Here is a 16,817-nt window from a genome sequence, read left to right as displayed (position 1 = left end):
ATGAAATGATGCTCAATATTACTAATCTTCAAGGAAATGCAAACCAAACTCACACTGAGATAGTAGCTCACACCTGTTAAAATGGCTCTCATCAAAAAGACAAGAAATAACAGGTGTTGGTGAGGATGTGGAGAAAAGGGAACCCTTGTGCACTACTCGTGGGAGGGTAAACTGATGCAGCCACTAGCAACACAGTATGAAGTCCTCGAAAAAAATTAAAGATCATGCTACCTACTATATGATCCAGCAATTCCAATTCTGGGTACTTATCTACCCCCCCCCCCCCAAAAAAAACCCTCTAAAAATAAAAGAACAAGAAACAAACAGAAAAACCCACACTAACTCCAAAAGATACATGCACCCTTAAGTTCACTGCAGCATTATTTACAGTAGCCAAGACATGGAAACCACCTAAGTGCCCATCAGTGGATGAATGAATAAAGAAATGTGGTGTGTGTGTGCGTATGTATGTGCGTACACACATATATGGCACACACATACATACACAGAGAATATTATTCAGCCATAAAAAAGGAATCTTGACATTTGTGACAACAGGAATGGACTCCGAGGGCATTATTGTAGGTGAAATAAATTAGAAAGATAAAGACAAAAACCATGTAGTTTCACTTATATATGGAATCTAAACAAATAAACAAAACCAAGCTCACAGAACAGACTGGTGGTTGGCAGAGGAAGAGGGTGGAGTGTGGGCAAAATGGGTGAAGGAAGTCAAAAAGTACAAACTTAGGGCTATGAAATTGGTAAGTCATGGGAATATAATGACTATGGCTAATAATACTCTTGTATTATTGAAAGTTGTATACTTTCAAGTTGTTGTATACTTGAAAGTTGCCAAGACACATCTTAAAAGTTCTCATCACAAGAAAAAAAATTCTGTGTCTGTGTTTGGTGACAAATGTTAACCAGGCTTATTGTGCTGGTCATTTTGTAATATACACAAATACTGAATCATTATGTTGTACATCTGAAATTAATATAATGTTATATGTCAATTATACCTCAATTAGAAAAAGGAAAAATAAAACTATGCATATGGATATTTTTGTGTCATGCACAGGACAAATAAAATAATTTGCACCAAGAAGTTTCCCTAAATATGAATTTCAATTATTGTATTTTGTATTTATTTATTTATTTATTTATTTTTTCAATTATTGTATTTTTTAAATCGTATTTCAATTCTCTGGATACATTTGTCAATGAAGATTTGTAAAAACTTACTGCAAGGTTAAAGCTGAATGTTACTGTATAATGATACATATTTATCATTATACATTATCATTATATTACTGTTAGTAAATCAATAGCGTTTGGATTGTGCAATGAAGAAAAAAGAATGCCACAAATTTATATACAGTTAATGTGATAATTTTTAAGTTATGGTAAACTAACCACTGCTATGTCTGGAAGAAACCCTAGAATGCAGTAGGATTTATGAGCTCTTTTACATATTGCTAAGCAAAAGAAATGTTTCATATCCAATTGACATACCCAAAGAAATACTTCTCTTTGATATATTCACTAGATATTTTCTAACTTATATGCCAAAAGAAAATAATAAATTTATAAACATGTACGTACTTGAATGGGCTTTCAATAGATGTTGTTGTGACTTTAAAGTGCTTGTATCTTCTGGCATTCATTCTTTCATTTGTAGTAATACCTAAACATGATATCTAAGATGTAAGAGAAAGCAAATCATTAATTCTCTGATGTAAAATAAGTTAATTTTCAAGAGGAATAGGATGGAGAGAAAAATGATGACATTTGTTTTTGCTTTTCCCATGAGGAGATCATCAAACTAGTTTACACGATTATCACTTTGACTCCTGTGCGAAGCAGCCAGTTAAATAGGAAAAATGTTTAAAAAACAGGTTATCCGGCATTGTACACGGGGAGAGATGGACACTATTCACATGGACCACTTTTCCATCAGCCCCTTAAAAATTTGAGCTTTTAAAAAAATCCTTAATTAAAAAAAGGCTTTTGAAAAATACTGATATTTGTAGATAATAAAACATTCCCAATAAACACAAAACTAATGGCATCATCGATCTAAGCTCACACCTATATCCAAATGGCTCTATCTGAATCAGGAACAACAGGAGTAAGTTCTGTCAAAAGTAGTAGTGAAAAATCATAATGTAAGAACAAAGTTCATAATATAAGAAGGAGAGGGGGAAGGAAAGTGGGAGGTAGAAAGGAGAGGAAAAGAAAGAAAGAGTAAAGGAAAAGTAAAGAAAGAATAAAGGAAGAGTAAGAAAAGTGAATTGAAAATTTTAATCCTTGGAAAGTAGAAGTGATTAAGAAAGAGACTTCATTATTGTCTTTTAACAAGGAACAAAGCGCTGTTTTTAGTGCACTGAAGAACCAATCACGTACATACCTGGTACATCTGACACATGAGTAATACAGCCACCCACATGAAATGAAAAACACTGTTCAGAAACATCCAAAACATCCAAGGTGAACATGTAGCAATTTGAGTGATATATGTCCAAAATCCATCCTTGCTGTAAGTGGTCTCACAGTGGAGTCCCCAGTCTAAAATGAGGTCAGAAGGTTCACATTTACTCAATAATCATCCAACCACCTCACAAAGGCATCTGTGGTAGGCACTGCTTGGAAACCATGATCCAAAAGTCTAGATTTAGCCGATGACTTTGAATGCAAATTTTTATACTCTAAATAGCCCCATAATTAGTGAAAAATTAGTATATTAATTAGTGTATAACTGGTGGAAAAACACAGCAAAGACAGAAATGGAAAAAGCACCAGCCAATCAAAATAAAAAAAAAACCCTACTGTACTTTAAGAACACAGTTTTTATTTGATTGGCATCGCATACATACAATAGTTAATACTGCCTTTATACAAATGTAAGATGATATGTATGTAAGTGATTTTTCTGGGGGGGTGTCATATAACACAAGATCACCTTGGTGAGGGAGGGCTTTTTCCAAAAACAAAAATCTCTTCTTTTAGAGATGCTGCCATAAAAAACTACTGTTGTGAGTACTACTACTGTTAGCAGGACCATGTTCTCCCTGAGGTGTGTTGGGCCAGAAATTAGGTCAAGATCTTTGACCAAATCTTTCTATTAATCCTATTTGAGGAAGTAGCCTTTTTCATTAGGGCAGTAAGAGACATTATTCTTAATATCTGTGAAAACGGGGAGTAGGAAATCATCCTTCCACATCTTATTTTAAGCCAGGATCTAACACATATTATGCTAAGCCCTGAAGCATAATAACTAGTATCTTCATTTAAACTCTTTTCAAATCATGTTCTCAATGCAATAAAAACCCATCATTGCCCCTATGCCCATATGATCAAGTGAATGACAATTTATTCTTTAAAAAGTATCTTCTAGGGATCCCTTCTAGGCTCAGCGGTTTAGCGCCTGCCTTTGGCCCAGGGCGCGATCCTGGAGACCCAGGAGCAAATCCCACGTCAGGCTCCCGGTGCATGGAGCCTGCTTCTCCCTCTGCCTATGTCTCTGCCTCTCTCTCTCTCTCTCTGTGTGACTATCATAAATAAATTAAAAAAAATTTTTTTAAAAAAGTATCTTCTAAACATTAAAAATTAAAAAAAAATTAAAAAAATAAAAAGTATCTTCTAACACCTTTTAATATTCTCTAATAGGCAATAATTACAACTTACTCTGAAATATTTCAAGTTCTGTGCAAAGTTAACTGTATTTTCCCAACTGTTTGGTATGAAAGAGCAACTGGCACGGTCACAAAATCTGTAAGCTACTAATGCAAGCACGTGATGCGAAAAATGTTATATTTCACCCAGAAGCTTTTCAAAGTCTATTAAACCAACATGTTTTTCAAAGGACACGCATATTAAAACATAGCTAACTGATAATTCTGTTGCTTATATTATATATTGAATATGTTTATAGTTCTTTTAAGACTTTGTTTATTTGACAGAGAGTGAGAAGCAGGGGGAGTGGCAGAGGGAGAAGAAGAAGCAGACTCCCAGCTGAGCAGGAAGCCTGACTGGTGACTTGTGACTCATGACTCTGGGTCTCAATCCTGGGGTCATGACCCGAGCCAAAGGCAATTGCTTAAATGACAGGCCCCCCTGTTTATAGTTCTATATCTAATCTTTTGTTTTATTGTAGTAAAATGCCCCAAACCATAATTTTTAGTTAAAAGACTTGTTACCCTATTTTGCTAATATGGTAGGTAAAAGTATACATTTGTTTTAAGAAAATAAAAAGTTAATTGTACTCACAAGAAATACAACCATAAATCATCCAGCAGATCATAAAAAGCAAGAAGAATAGGTAGCCCATAAAGTATCTATGGTTGCCTGCACCTAGAGAACAACACAGAAGTAATTTTTTCAGGTAAGAAAAAAACAACCGGAAATACACCCTTTCAGGATGGGGTAAAAGAACGTCATGAAAGGTATGATACAATTTGGACAATAATCAGAAACATTATTTATTTTATAAAATGTTCTTCAGGAAAATAAATGTTTTATTAAAAGTCTTAAAATAAGAATTCTTTTAATTACAAAGATGTGATGACCACAATGATATTCATTCTGAAGTCAAATCCCAATGAACAAATTCTGAGTTTTAACACCTGTTTGCTTTGTGAGGTTTAACATAAACTATTTTATCTTTATTTTTATAAACTTTACAATCCAACTTTTTAAAGGCTTCTCCCCATCAGTCATGCAATCTTTGCAATGCTTTCCTGTTGTTACCTCATAAAAACCTAGGGCCATCTCTCAAACCACTAAGTTGACCTCCTGAGAGAGACCACACCATTCTTCAACACTGAGGTATATATAGAGTTTTTATCTGTCATTCTTCTCTGCTTCTGTACATAACATCCATCCAAATATTTTTATTGCCTTAACTTTCTCCAGTTTAACTAAAAAGCAATACTATCTGCCTCCTTATTGATTTCACTGTTAAACCCAATAAAAGAAATAGTAAAGAGTAGGCACCAAAAAGAATTGATAGAGAAATATCAATCTTTTCTAGATGCTGATTTTATAACTTTTCCCCTCTTTCTCACAAGTGAGTTGCTCTTTGTCAACTAGAAGATTAATGGGGGGGGGGAGGCATGAGGATTGGGGAGAAGAGGGCTACAGTAGGGTGTAGGAATGAAGTTTCTATCATCTACTTTAATACTGTACTTCATTAGTTACCTAGAATAACTTAAATGAACAATGCACTTAGATGTTATTAATAAAACTTACCTACACAGTTACCCACCCATGGGCAATGATGATCAAATTTTGCTATGCAGCGGTTGCACACACCACAATGTTTGGACCTCACTGGTTTCCGTATCTGTTAATAAGCATTTTAAAAGGTTATGAAAGGAATTACATGGAAGAAAGGAAAGCTGAACATTTCTTTTCTCAAAATACAATTATGAAGGAAACAAGATTATATTTCCAAAGGCATAAAATAAAATAAAAACCACTACTGTTTTGTTTAATGAGATTTCAACTGCAACAAAGATAAAAGGGATAAGGCTACTGTGGAATATAAACTAAGAATGTAGTAGAACCATCACTTGACAAAAATAATTAAGAATCAAAAACCATTTTGTTGTTGCGATGAATGGTACTATATTTAATTCACATCCCTCGAGTTTCTGAATAATAAAAACATCACTCTCCAGGCTTTTAAATGAAAAGTTATTGTGGTTAATGGTCATGATATGGCTCTTGTTTAATAAAATGAAATTGTTCCTTAGTGAGAGAGGAAGGCCAAATTAGAAGTGAATAAAAGCAGCTTTTAAAATTCAAAATCATTAATGTCTTCCCAAAGTTAACAAATCTAGCAAAAATCAGTAAGTGTACACATCTTTCTCTTTCAGTGGCTCTTGAGATCTCCGATTAAGGTATAGCATCTCCCCTGCTGAACTTCATGAGCCACCTAAGAAAGTACACCATGCTTATTAGCAAGTTTAGGTAGCTCCTATTACTTGCAAAAACATAAAATACATTATTCAGCAGCTGACAGGCAATAAGGAATTCATGTTTATGATGTCTTACTGTTTTAGGTGTTGTGAAACGTTTCACCCTCTATTACTCTGAATCAGCCAAGTGCATAAAGACCTCATTAGTGATCTTTGGAGGGCTGCTAATCTTAATGTTGGATACATGACAAGAACTAGTTATTAACCCATGCCAGAAACGAAATTTATAATATCCTTCATTAGTGTTTCAATAAAAGCACTGCCTTTTCTCCACCAATTTGCATAAGGTTATATACCATTTTGAGGCACTAAGAAAAAGCATAGGTTGACTATGCAGTTCTTAGGTGTACTAAAATGATCTGTGGATCCTATAAACAAAAGGCTCACTTATTCTTCACCAATATATTTAGGAGAAAGAAGGATGCATTAAACAAATTATACCCCCACTTCAACTACTTCAGCTGTAACCCTCAGCTACACTTCTCCTTTGGGTAATACTTGTCAATGAATTCTAAACAAAGACTGACACAAGGCTCCTGAACATGGTAGGCTCCTCGGTTCACTTAGAGTAATTCACTTTTCGGAAATTTTGATTTACACATCTTCTTAGGTTCTTGTCTATTTATCAAAGTGAAGGATACCCATATAATGTCAAATACCTCTGTCAGTTTGAATTATTTTATAATAGGATATGCTCTTTTCTTTACATCACTGAATTATCTATCTACAAGGACATGGCTTAGAATAACATAATATATAATAAAACATTTATGCTATGATAAAACTAGTCTTGTTCTTGCCATCAGGTATTTATTTAACAATGAAACCACACTGAGTGACTCTACAAAAGAATTTGTTTGTCATATGGCAAACATATCAGCAATGCATACTTGGCTTTGTGCATACTTGGCTTTATGTCCAGAGAACCAGAGAATATAAAAATGTTCTTAACAGTAAAGTGCCAAGCCTGTAAATTAACCACTGCAAAGCATAGAAACAGAAACCTTTTTAAAGAATGCTTGACAATACAAAAGAATCTAGTCAGCACTCTAAAGTTGCTACCAAAAGTAAAGCAGTATACATTTTGAATATTCAAAATCCTAACTGGTCAAGGAATGTTAGGTGGAATACCTTAAAGAATCTGGAGAGTTAGAGCTCCATTTCAAAGACATATTCCCAAATCCCAAATGAAGTCAATTCTTGTTATTTACATTTTAAGACATTAATTCAGTGGCAGTGTGCAACTTAAAGGTATAAAAGGACATTCAGTTTCAGGTATGATTTAAGGATTATTTCTGTTTCCATGTAGGAAAATATGGTTGAGCCACTGTGGCAGTCTATATATTTTTCTCAAAAACTGATTATAAAAATTAGCAGAAAATAATGAAAACACAAAATAGTATTATTCTACAGAAATGCAGTATGTATAGTAACAACATAAACAATGTATTACTATACCTGATTCCATAAGTAAATGTTATTTAATTTCATATATATCTTTCTTTATGACCTGGTTGAAGATGACAACTTTTAATATCAATGATAAAATAGTGCTCAAAGTTGCTTGAATCCTCTAATACAAAGAGATAACTACTCAAACTGAACCATTTTAGAGGCCATGCTGTCTTAAAGTTATCTAACAGAATTTCCCCCCGTGACCTTTAAATATAAGAATAAATTTTTTCTTAACATATCTAGGAAAACAATTATTAGGGAATTATAATAAACCTTTGATTTTTTAACACTTTATTACTTAGATTTTTCTTTGTTGAGTTACATTAAGAAGAAGAGATTAAGAATTCATACACATTGAATCAGAAGTATAGTCAAGGTCTACCATCAGGGGAGCAAGCACATTGGGGGGGGGGGGGCATGAAATGTGCTCAGCATAAGAAGCTGTTCTCCTGTTCCCCACCCCTCTATGCTATGCCACTGCTATGGGAGGAGGAGAGAAGGAAGAATAAAGAAAAAAATACTACCAAACAGGTACTGCAGAATATACTGAGGTCCAGACTTCCTGTCTCTGCAAGTTCAACTATTGTCTGTAAATTTAAAAAAATATATTTTATTCAAAACTAACAATGTTCACCAACTATAGTGCCATCAATATGAATCAATAAAAATGTTCATTTTTAATTAACTAATATTTTCAGCTCAAAGTAATAAAATCTTTTATTCATTTACTTCTGCTATTTCATTATAATATGAATATAGGAATTTTATTTCTTGAGTATATAAAAACCCAACTCTAAACTTAAGGGACTATTCCTCTGACAATAAGACTACATTACCTATCCTAAGAATTGGTTGTGTAAGTTTTGATCACTAAGATATGAAAATAAACTCAAGTTTAATAAAAAACTTTATCTTCAGAACCATATTATGACTAAGAAAACCCAGCAAAACAATTAGTATTGAAGTCTGAAGAATATTATAAGCATAAGGGCAGCAATCTCTACAGGGCCAGAAAAGGGAGGATCAGACCCTAAGAACTTGCTAGTGTTTTAGACTGTTGTGGACAGAAATAATTCATTAGGATTTTTTTTTTTTCAGAGATTGGATAAAATAGCTCTGAACGTAGTTCAACTGCCTCCAGTCTAATCTAATTCTCTACTTTTGTGACACCTTTGAATTGTACATTTGGTTTGCTAAAGTACCTGGGCTAGTACACCTGGGGGTGCCCAGGATTTTTTATATACATACACATATATTTTTATTGAACATACACATAAATATATACATGTAATGGAAACATAATATCTGAACTATCAACCAGTTTATTGACCTTCTAATTACACATTTGATAAACATTTACTGAATTTGTATTATTTGCTGAGGGTTTTCAGAGATGTTTGAAATGCTGTACTCATCCCTCAAAGCAATTACAATTCTTATAAAGGGGAAATACATGAAACTTTAAAATGTCATGAAAATGCAAGGACAGGCATTTGGGAGTACCAAGGGTGAGCAACAACTATGCATAACCTCAGTTTGGTTTGAAATTCCTTTAATGTTCTAAAAGATTGTTTCTTTCTTTGTACTCTAATATCTGGTATAAATATTGATAATTTGGCAATTAAACACATGTGACTAGTTAGATTCTATCTGGCTACCTTTTTCTTTTGTTCTTCTGTAGCTTTAATAATCCCTGGATCTGATTTCCAAGATTTTCCAAAATTGTAGAAAAGCGCAACACTATTGGCAAGGAATGGAAGATGGATAAATAAAAAGTTGAGATGTGCCTGAAGTTAAGGAATCTAAAGAAGCAATGATAAATGAGTTACTCTTATAGGTAAATTTACAATCTTTAAAATTTTACCACACACACACACACACACACACACACACCCCTACCCATTAAAAATACAAGCTGATTTATTATATCAAAATCAATATACTTTTAAATTATGTTCATAACTGAATATAAAAAAATGTGATTTATTTACAAACTTTAAATCATTTGGGTACACTTATCTGACACTTAAGAAAAGTCAGTAATGCATTAAAAATTCAATGAACACGTTATTTTTAAATGATCATATGTCTTCTGATAAAAACTGAAGGGATTTCTCATGTTCAAAGTTATTAACATATTCCTTTATATGCATTAAAGTCTTTATATATCTACCACTTAGGATACCATACCCATGTATTTAAAAGACTGCTTTTAAGTTCTCTCCATTGCCTTTTTTTTGAACACATTCAAATTGACCTTAATTTTAGAAAAGTATTTATAAACTTGCTTAAAACAGAGTTCCTATGTTCACATTTTTCTACCTAGTGAAAATATAAGAAATGTACTAGGCTTTATAAATATAAATGAGGAATCAAAAACTACTTTAAATAACACTAAGAAAAATAATATTGCTACAGCAACACATTTCTGAGGCACAAAATATCTGAAATACTCAAATATCATTTTCAAGATTTTATGTAGGTACAAGCATCAACAGCTAAAACTCTTGAGATTAAAGCTGGGTAAATGTACAGGCAAAGAATACTGAACCTGGTATTTTTCAGGAGCCAGACCTTTATACACTGTAACAGTTTCAAAAGGTGTGTATGTAAATAACTCAGATTCTTAAAGCCTGGATTAAATCTGCAAGAGGGCTAAGCAGCAACTCAAGAGAGGACTACAGATTTAAAAGGGATAGGATATTCAAGAATCAAGTATCAGATGAATTTACAGAATTTATTTGCTTGGTCTTTAAAGGCAAAGAGATTAGATATCTTCAAACGGTAGTTCGAAGTTAGCTTTAGTAACAGGTCACACCATTTAACTTTGTAAAGTTACAGAAAAAAATGTACAAACTCTCCACAAATGGCATGGTTGTTTGTCGTAAAGGTTTATTTATTTATTTATTTTTTTTGTCGTAAAGGTTTAAAACAACTTTTTTTTTTTCTGATAAAATCAGAAAACATTAAAAAGCATACAGCCAAAAACAGTACTTCCACAACCCAGCAACAATTCCTTTTATTTTTTGTAATCTACATCTTTAACAACTGAGATCATAGTGTTTTTATGAACATTAGTAAAACAAGTAACACCTGTATCAACTACATGCCACTTAATCTGCACAAGAACTCTATCCCGGTGTTACAGATGACAAACCTAAGACAGAGGTTAACGAAATAATCCAAAATTGCCGAGTAAATTAAGGTGAAGCAGGTATTAAAATCCAGGCTCTTTTTATCTGTGCTAGTCTGCCTCTCCAACGCACTCAGCAAAAGATGCTGGGTCGTTAGGTATTATGGGAACAGTATCTTTGGGTATGAACATACTTAAGGCTTGATGTATATTTTTATACTGTCAGATGATTTCCAGAAAGATACACCAATTTAAAATCCCACTAACAACACATACTGCATGATTACTACATTTCCATCAGCTTTAAGCAAAGAATTACCAATTTTAGAAGCAAAAGAAGCCTTATTTTATTGTCTTAATTTGTATTTCTGCTTTTATGTTTAAACAGTCCTCCAATTAGGTAAAAAAAGAAGTATGTGTCATCAATGTATTCATTTAAATGTTTATGGAACCTTTTTTTTACATTTAACTCTTTAATCTGCTTGGATGTATTCTGATGCCTGCTGTGAACTGTAGCTCTAACTTACCATAATACCCAACAAAATAAAGAACAGTATACCAAATGAATCAACTCTGTAAAATACCAGCAACAACTTCAGGAAGGGGACAAGCCACACTATACCATAAAGTTCAACTGGAGATCAAGAAAGGAAGACAACTCTGGTGAGGCAAGCTGCCTGCCATAGTACTTAATCCCACCTCCACTTGTATAAGTAGTATGGAAAATGTGGATGAGAAGACAAAGTCAGAATTCTCATCAGTCCCACCTGGCTCTCTGTTATGGATTGAATTAATGTCCTACCCCACCCAATCCCCCAAAATTCATATGAAGCCCTAACTTGTACTGTAACAATTCAAATAGGGTCTCTAGGAGGTAATTAAGATCAATTGAGGTTCAGAAGGGTGGGACCCTAATCCAACAGGACTGTGGCTGTATAAGATTTCAGAAGAAGAAAGAAATCTCTCTCCCCTGCTATGTGGGACACAGGGCGGAGCTGGCTACCTGTAAGCCAGGAAAAGAATCCCCACCTGAACATAATCATGCTGGCATCCTTATCCAGAACTGTGAGAAAATCAATTTCCTTGTTTAAGCTAACCAATCTAATGTTACTTTGCAGGGGCAAATATCTAAACATCAAAATAATTCACTTTTCTTTAAATTCTTCTACAACTTAAATAGAATTTCAATCAATATTGCATTGGGCTTTTCATGGAACTTGAAAAGCTGATTCTAAAAAACTTAAACAGAAGCACAAAGGGCCAAAAAAAGTTAAAGTATTCCTGAGAAACAAAAAATTGCAAAACTTGGCCTACCAGATATCAAGATTTAAGAATAAAGCTTTAGTGGGGAGGTTGGGGAGGAACGGATGGGTAAAATAGGAGAAGGGGATCAAGAGGACACTTATCATGATGAGCACTGTATAATGTATAGAATTACTGAATCATATTGTACACCTAAACCTGATATAACACTGTATGTTAACTGTACTAGAAGAAAGAGAGGGAGGGAGGAAGTTATGAAGTTATGAAGTGGAAGGAAGGAAGGAAGGAAGGAAGGAAGGAAGGAAGGAAGGAAGGAAGGAAGGAAGGAGAAAGCTATAGTAATAAAACTGTACTGGCACAAGCAGAGAGATCAATAAACTGAATAGAGTACGGGAAAACTGATAAATATCAAGGTTGATGCTGTGACTGAGGAAAGGGTATACTGAAGCAATGAGTTCCCTAATAAGCAAAAAGGAAGATAGACACAGTAGACAAATAGATAGACACAGTAGTCAAATACACATGAATTAATAAATTAGATTATATTTAACGACTTCAGAAACACTTCCATCTGCACACACACACAAAAATGATATACAATGATATTTATAGCAATATTGTCAGAATTCACAGAAAGTGGATACTGAAAGACAGGTATTAAAAAGCTTAGAGAATATTATAAGGAAATTAGAAAAGATACACAAAAAAACTGAAGAAGTCCTAATAGTAAACTACAGGAAAAAAATACATAAGAGGCAAATGTATAGGAGAGGATGGTGATAATGATAATTTAGTAATGTTTTCATTTTTATATATGCAATCATCCCAGGTTCCAGAAGTTTTTTATATCCATCTTTAGTTTAAGCTTAATTTAACTTAAAACCTGACTGAAAACTAATTTATTTTTAGACATAAAATTTCTAATAGCTTATCATCAATATTTTTTCACTTATTAGGTCTTAAGCATATGCCCACATCAAGTCTTAGAAAAGCATTTTAATGGCTATTTTATCCCCTATTACACATAGCTAACTGATAACTATTCCCCCTTCAGGATGGATACTTAGGTTATTTTCATTTTTTTCTCGATTATAATTAGTACTCTGGTAAACAGCTTTGTAAATAAATTTTTGATTTACATTTGATGACTTATGAAGGGTATTTTTAAAGTCTTTCTACATGCTACTTTCCAGGAAAGTTTAAATACTTAAAATTATGTTCAGAGTGTACGATAAGACATCTGAAGATACACTGTTATCAGGTCAAAAAGCTGAGTCCTACCCAAGACTCCTGATAATTACCTATCTATGGGACTTTGGGCAAGACATACGATTTCTCTGAGTCTCAGTGTCTCTATCAGTTAGAAAACAGTATTAGGATTTGTGTGGTTTGTTTTTCTAATCTCAAAAAATTGCTCTGAGAACCAAGACAAACAATATATCTGAAAGAACTACAAACCAAAAAGCACTGAATAAAATGTAAGGCACATAGAGATGATAATTATTTAATGAACAGTAGAACAGAATAAGAACTTCTTTGTTAGAATAGTTTATATCGATACAAAATTCATAATCACCACAGAAACACTCAAGTTAGGTATCATATATAAGATACTAGAATAAAGTTTATTTTACAGTTGACCTTCATGCCAACTTGCTAAAATTTGTAACCCCAAAATCAATACTCACAGTGTTTTTACAGTCATTCATGGATATGTGCAAAGTAGCAAAAAATATGAGTCACCCTATGTACACAATGACAGCTGAATCCAACAAGGCAATAGTCTGGCTACTTGTTCCAGCTCTTATACGATAAACAAGTATCTTTTTATGGTTGATTCTATGTCCTACTGTTTACCTATTTGTGCTTTTCGTTGGTGATTTTGCTGTTTAAAATGGCCTCCCACTATAATGCTGAAGTGTATCAAATGTTCCTAAATGTGAGTGAGCTATGGTGTGCCTTACTTGATAGTATATGTGCTGCCGAAGCGAGCACTGGTGTGCCTTACGTGATAGGAGTTAGATATGCTTTGTTCAAGCATGGGTTATAATGCTGCTGGCGGTTAGTTTAATGTTAACCAATGACAAATATTATATTTGGTATTTATACAGAAACACATAAAACCAAGGTTATGTACTGATTGGCTGACAAAAAATGTTGACTAGAGGCTTACATTTTCTTTTTCCCCTAGGAGCAACAGGTTTAGTATTTGCTAATTCAGTGTTTGCAGCAACTTTATAGAGCATAATTAGCACAAATAATGAAAACTGACTATTCTTCACTAGTCTAATCAGCTTTAATTACATATGCAGTCAAGAGTTGCATGAGGAAAGTGGTAGAAACAACAGCAAAGAGGCTGAGGTCAACAACAGAGGTAGTTTCTGACAACAGCTACCATTTTTAACTCCATTATCTTAATTATCTTATATCATGAACCTTATGAACCTCTAACATCTTGTGCTTCCATCATAAATTATTCTGCGCTCTTTTTGTTCCCTTCCTATAAGTTTCTAGAGCTCCTATCTCTGGCTGCGAAGTTTAATACTGAAAAACAAAATATGGCTCTAAAATCACATAGGGCATAGAGATATGGTTCTTTTAAACACAGAGAAGTGTTAAGTTTTTCTTTTTATAATCACAATTTAAAGTTATTTGTGATTTCATTCCACATTCCATGAGCAGCATATACACAAACATTCATATAAAAGAAACCGTTAATGCACACTTAAAGCCCATGTGAACACGATGATCCAAAAAGTCATGCATAAGGTAATAATACACACTTATTTAACATTTTTTACATGTCAGGTGTGTCCTACACTTTATTAAATTTATTAAACTCATCTTCTCAAAAATTCTATGATCATCCCTCCTTTACAGATAGGTTAAGTATAAAAACTTGGTATTCTCATACCATAATTTTTATTTGAAAAATTAAACTAATACATGCGACTTATATAGGGCAAGTTAAATTGACTTGATTGTGCTGACCTTCCTTTCAAAATCTACCTCTAACATTCTCAACTCCCTATATTTGGAAGCTTGCATAGCTATTTTATTCTATCTCCAAAAAAGGAAGGAAAAGAAAGAAAAAGTTCAAGTCAGAATGAATAAAATTCTCTGGCATGAAGTTTTCATTATTTGTGATTTACTAATTTTCCTGCTTTTCTCCACTTATATGTACATCAGATTAATAGAACAGCAACAGTCTAAAATTATTTTGAGATGTGAATCTGAGTTTTTTCATGATATAGTTTACTGTCCAATTTAGGAAACAAAATTAGAAAATATGTCTGGAATACTAACGTCATTTCAGAGGTCAGTGCTCCTTATAAATTTAAAATAGATGAGGTAACGAAAATAAGCAGATTTGTTTTACCTAGGCTAAATGTTCCATGAAAACAATCCTAATGTTCAATAAATCCTTGAGAAACAATTTTTATGTCAAAGTTTAGTACAAGGCAGAATGAGGTAGCAAAAAGTACTACATGGAAATATTTCAAAAGATACTTAGGCTAAGGAAATATTTAAAAAGCACTATACTTTCTAAAAGCATAATGCTATAAAAATGTAAGAATGACAAGTGTAGCCACAGTTCTGTGCCTTTGTCTCAAAATAAGCATTTGTTTTTCTATACTTCGTTTTTGTTTAAAACACTACAAAAAGAACACAACGTTAAAACATGCAAGACTGTGAAGTGAAACTAGGTATTAATTAAAATTGTTCAGAACAGTCCTAAGTCAACAAAAATTGTATTCTATTTAAAACCTATCTTACAGCTTTGTATTGTAATATTTTGAAAAATGATTTACTAACAAATATTTGTGAAACATGTGCCTTTATTTTAATAAAACAGATTGTCTTAATGATTTAATCTTTTCTATATAAAAATATCAAAAGTTGACATTGGCCTTATTTCTTTGATACACACATATGCACATATACATACTTACAATTTCAAATAAGATTACTTTTTTAAAGTATACTACACTGAAATAATCAGCAATATTTGAAGACACAGCACTGCATGCTTTTCCTGATACAAAAGAAAAAATTAACTGTTACCTACCACAACAAAATAAAAAGTTGTGATATTAAGAAAATATTTAGAGAAACAGTTTGATACTAAGCCATGAAAATCACAGTTTAGTAAAAAGGTTTTAAATAGATGTTTTTGAATCAGACAAGTGTGTGTCTTAACCTATTTAAGTCTAAATTTTCTCATCTACAAAATGTGGAGATAAAAATATTAACATACAGAATGTATATTAAAGGTGTACAAAGCATTTAAGAAAATGCCCTTTAACAATAAATAATAGCTACTCATTATTGATGTAGTCATTAAAAGCAGCTTTCAAAAGCAATCTATTAAATATGAAACTTTTTAAAACAATATTTATATTGGTTCACATTTATTATTTTTCTAGAAATACTGTTTTACCGCAGCAAATCATGAGTCGTTCAGTCCTAATGTTAAATTACTATGAAACATTCATTTAGGTAACAAAAGTTGCTTTAGATACGACCTTTATAACCAAAGGATATCATTCCAAAACCAGAAGAACCACGTTACATACATCCAGAATTTGGTTGCCAAATATATTCCAAGGGGCAATGCACTATGCATTGAATGATCAAAAAAGGATCTGCAAAATACAAATTTTATAAAATTTGAGCTCTATACTTTGTTGCAAAAATGAATGATTTTTTAAATGAAAATTATACACATTCTACATAGTAAACTTTGGCTTAACCAAAATTCAGAAACAGAGGCTCCTTAAATACCAAGACCATTTTTCACGGTAATCAATAATAAATGAGTGCACAGCTGAATCAGTCAGCAAGATTTTGAAGTTCCTAATTTGACAAGAAATGGAATTATATTCTATTCTGTGAACTTTTCAACCTCAGAATTTCAGTCTACTCCTATCCTCTTAAATCAATAATTTAGTATATTTAGTAACTCTTATCATTCAGCATATTAG

The 16,817-nt window shown here is 32.8% G+C and overlaps 1 protein-coding gene across 1 annotated transcript in view; it reads right to left on the bottom strand.

The window, feature by feature from the left end:
- Positions 1-16,817, bottom strand: part of ZDHHC17 (zDHHC palmitoyltransferase 17) — an 88,179-nt gene that overhangs the window by 4,170 nt on the left and 67,192 nt on the right. The window contains exons 10-16 of the mRNA XM_025992153.2: positions 16,378-16,478; positions 9,095-9,219; positions 7,961-8,023; positions 5,251-5,344; positions 4,270-4,353; positions 2,411-2,568; positions 1,606-1,700 (exon numbers count right to left, since the gene is read on the bottom strand). Of these exons, the coding sequence (XP_025847938.1) occupies positions 1,606-1,700; positions 2,411-2,568; positions 4,270-4,353; positions 5,251-5,344; positions 7,961-8,023; positions 9,095-9,219; positions 16,378-16,478 (720 nt within the window). The remainder of the gene's footprint in view (positions 1-1,605; positions 1,701-2,410; positions 2,569-4,269; positions 4,354-5,250; positions 5,345-7,960; positions 8,024-9,094; positions 9,220-16,377; positions 16,479-16,817) is intronic.

The sequence above is a fragment of the Vulpes vulpes genome, chromosome 10 (assembly GCF_048418805.1).
Source record: "Vulpes vulpes isolate BD-2025 chromosome 10, VulVul3, whole genome shotgun sequence".
NCBI classification, from domain to species: domain Eukaryota; kingdom Metazoa; phylum Chordata; class Mammalia; order Carnivora; family Canidae; genus Vulpes; species Vulpes vulpes.
The sequence above is the reverse complement of the archived record's forward strand: the minus strand, read 5'-3'. Positions and strand labels throughout refer to the sequence as shown.